General features: G+C 43.3%; 1 protein-coding gene across 1 annotated transcript; it reads left to right on the plus strand.

Moving 5' to 3' along the window:
• Nucleotides 1–6: 6 nt before the first annotated feature.
• On the plus strand, nucleotides 7–1,203 carry LOC121963724 (ephrin type-B receptor 3-like; the record flags this gene model as incomplete). Its single annotated transcript, XM_042513979.1, has 2 exons — nucleotides 7–409; nucleotides 966–1,203. Coding segments are annotated over exons 1-2 (355 nt in total), but the record flags the coding sequence as incomplete, so codon positions are not given.
• Between the last annotated feature and the right edge of the window lie 440 nt (nucleotides 1,204–1,643).

The following is a 1,643-nucleotide window of genomic DNA, read 5'->3' on the forward strand; positions in this document are numbered from 1 at the left end:
CCCTGGCTCCTTGGTTCTAACCAGTTAACTGTCCCCTCTCCCCTCTTTTCCCCCACTCTCCTTCACTCTTCCGTCATGCCTCTCTCCCCTCCCTCTCTCTCTCTATTTCCTCCTATTCCTCTTTTGCTGTTTCTCTGGCTGGCTCTCGTGGGCTCTCGCAGGAGAGTTTGGAGAGGTGTGTCGTGGTCGCCTCAAGCTGCCCGGGCGCCGGGAGATCATCGTAGCCATCAAGACTCTCAAGGTGGGCTACACTGACCGCCAGAGGCGAGACTTCCTGTCTGAGGCTTCCATCATGGGCCAGTTTGACCACCCCAACATTATCCGCCTGGAAGGTGTGGTCACCAAAAGTCGGCCAGTGATGATTGTGACTGAGTTCATGGAGAATGGAGCACTGGACTCTTTCCTAAGGGTAAGAGAAATACCACCACAAATAAAGACATTGCTTGCAAGACCAGCTCTAATAATAGCTACTTCTTATAAACCATGTATCTGTGATTTTATCAATAATGCAACACTATCCAGCAAATAAGCCAATGCAAATCTGCTTGATCTTGCTTTTAGTTATCTCACTTTCTTTGGAGACATAAAAGGTCTTCTTAAGCTCTGCTGCAAAGCCCACAATGGTTATCTGACAAATGCTGCATTTGGGCGATTGGTGACATTTACAAAGAGCTCACTCTCCAATGAATCACTGCCTCAAAGTGACATCATACATTGTCTGTTAGAGAAAGGGGAAGGGGAGACTGGAGGATGGATATGTAAAAAAGACAAAAACGTTACAGTGTAAGTGATAGGAGATGAAACATGCAGGTAAGAGGACATATGCAAAGAAATTACTGTAAGAGACACTGAAAAAATAGACAGGTAGGACACATATGGGTGAAAAGGAGCAAGCATATTATTCCTTTGAACATCCAACCTTGATCTACAATCTATCCTTGTCATTCTCTCTCTCCCTTTTCCAGCTCAATGACGGGCAGTTCACAGTTATCCAGCTGGTTGGCATGCTGCGTGGTATTGCAGCAGGCATGAAGTACCTGTCAGACATGAACTACGTGCACAGAGACCTGGCTGCACGTAACATCTTGGTCAATAGTAATCTGGTGTGTAAGGTGTCCGACTTCGGCCTATCTCGTTTCCTCGAGGATGACCCTACAGACCCTACATACACCAGCTCCCTGGTGAGTCAGAGAATAAGTGTCTGTATGTTGTTTGTGTGTCGTGTAAGTGTATTCGCATTTGAAATCAATGTTTAAAGGTGCTACATGTAATGTTTTAACATCAATATGTCACCAATATGTAAATAGTTTTAATCTCTTTTTCAAAGTAATCCACAGCATTGCCAAGTAGGAGTGTATTACAAAATAGATCTAGGTCAAGCTTGTTCTCACATGACATGACCATTATGTGAAGAGAGGGACTTTTTTCCCCTTCAACCATGGATGGAAGGTGTAGGTGGGAAAAAAAAAAACTTTTGGAAATATGAATCAAACAAATACATATTGCAGCTTAACTTGTGTTTATATCTGAATTTGAAACATTTTGGATCCATTTGTGGCTATGTAATTTTCTTTACATGGACATGTTGCTGCATGTATCAAATGGCAGATCTTCCTGTAGTTGACACTGGTAGCTGTGTATAT

Source organism: Plectropomus leopardus, unplaced genomic scaffold, assembly GCF_008729295.1.
Source record: "Plectropomus leopardus isolate mb unplaced genomic scaffold, YSFRI_Pleo_2.0 unplaced_scaffold12255, whole genome shotgun sequence".
NCBI classification, from domain to species: domain Eukaryota; kingdom Metazoa; phylum Chordata; class Actinopteri; order Perciformes; family Serranidae; genus Plectropomus; species Plectropomus leopardus.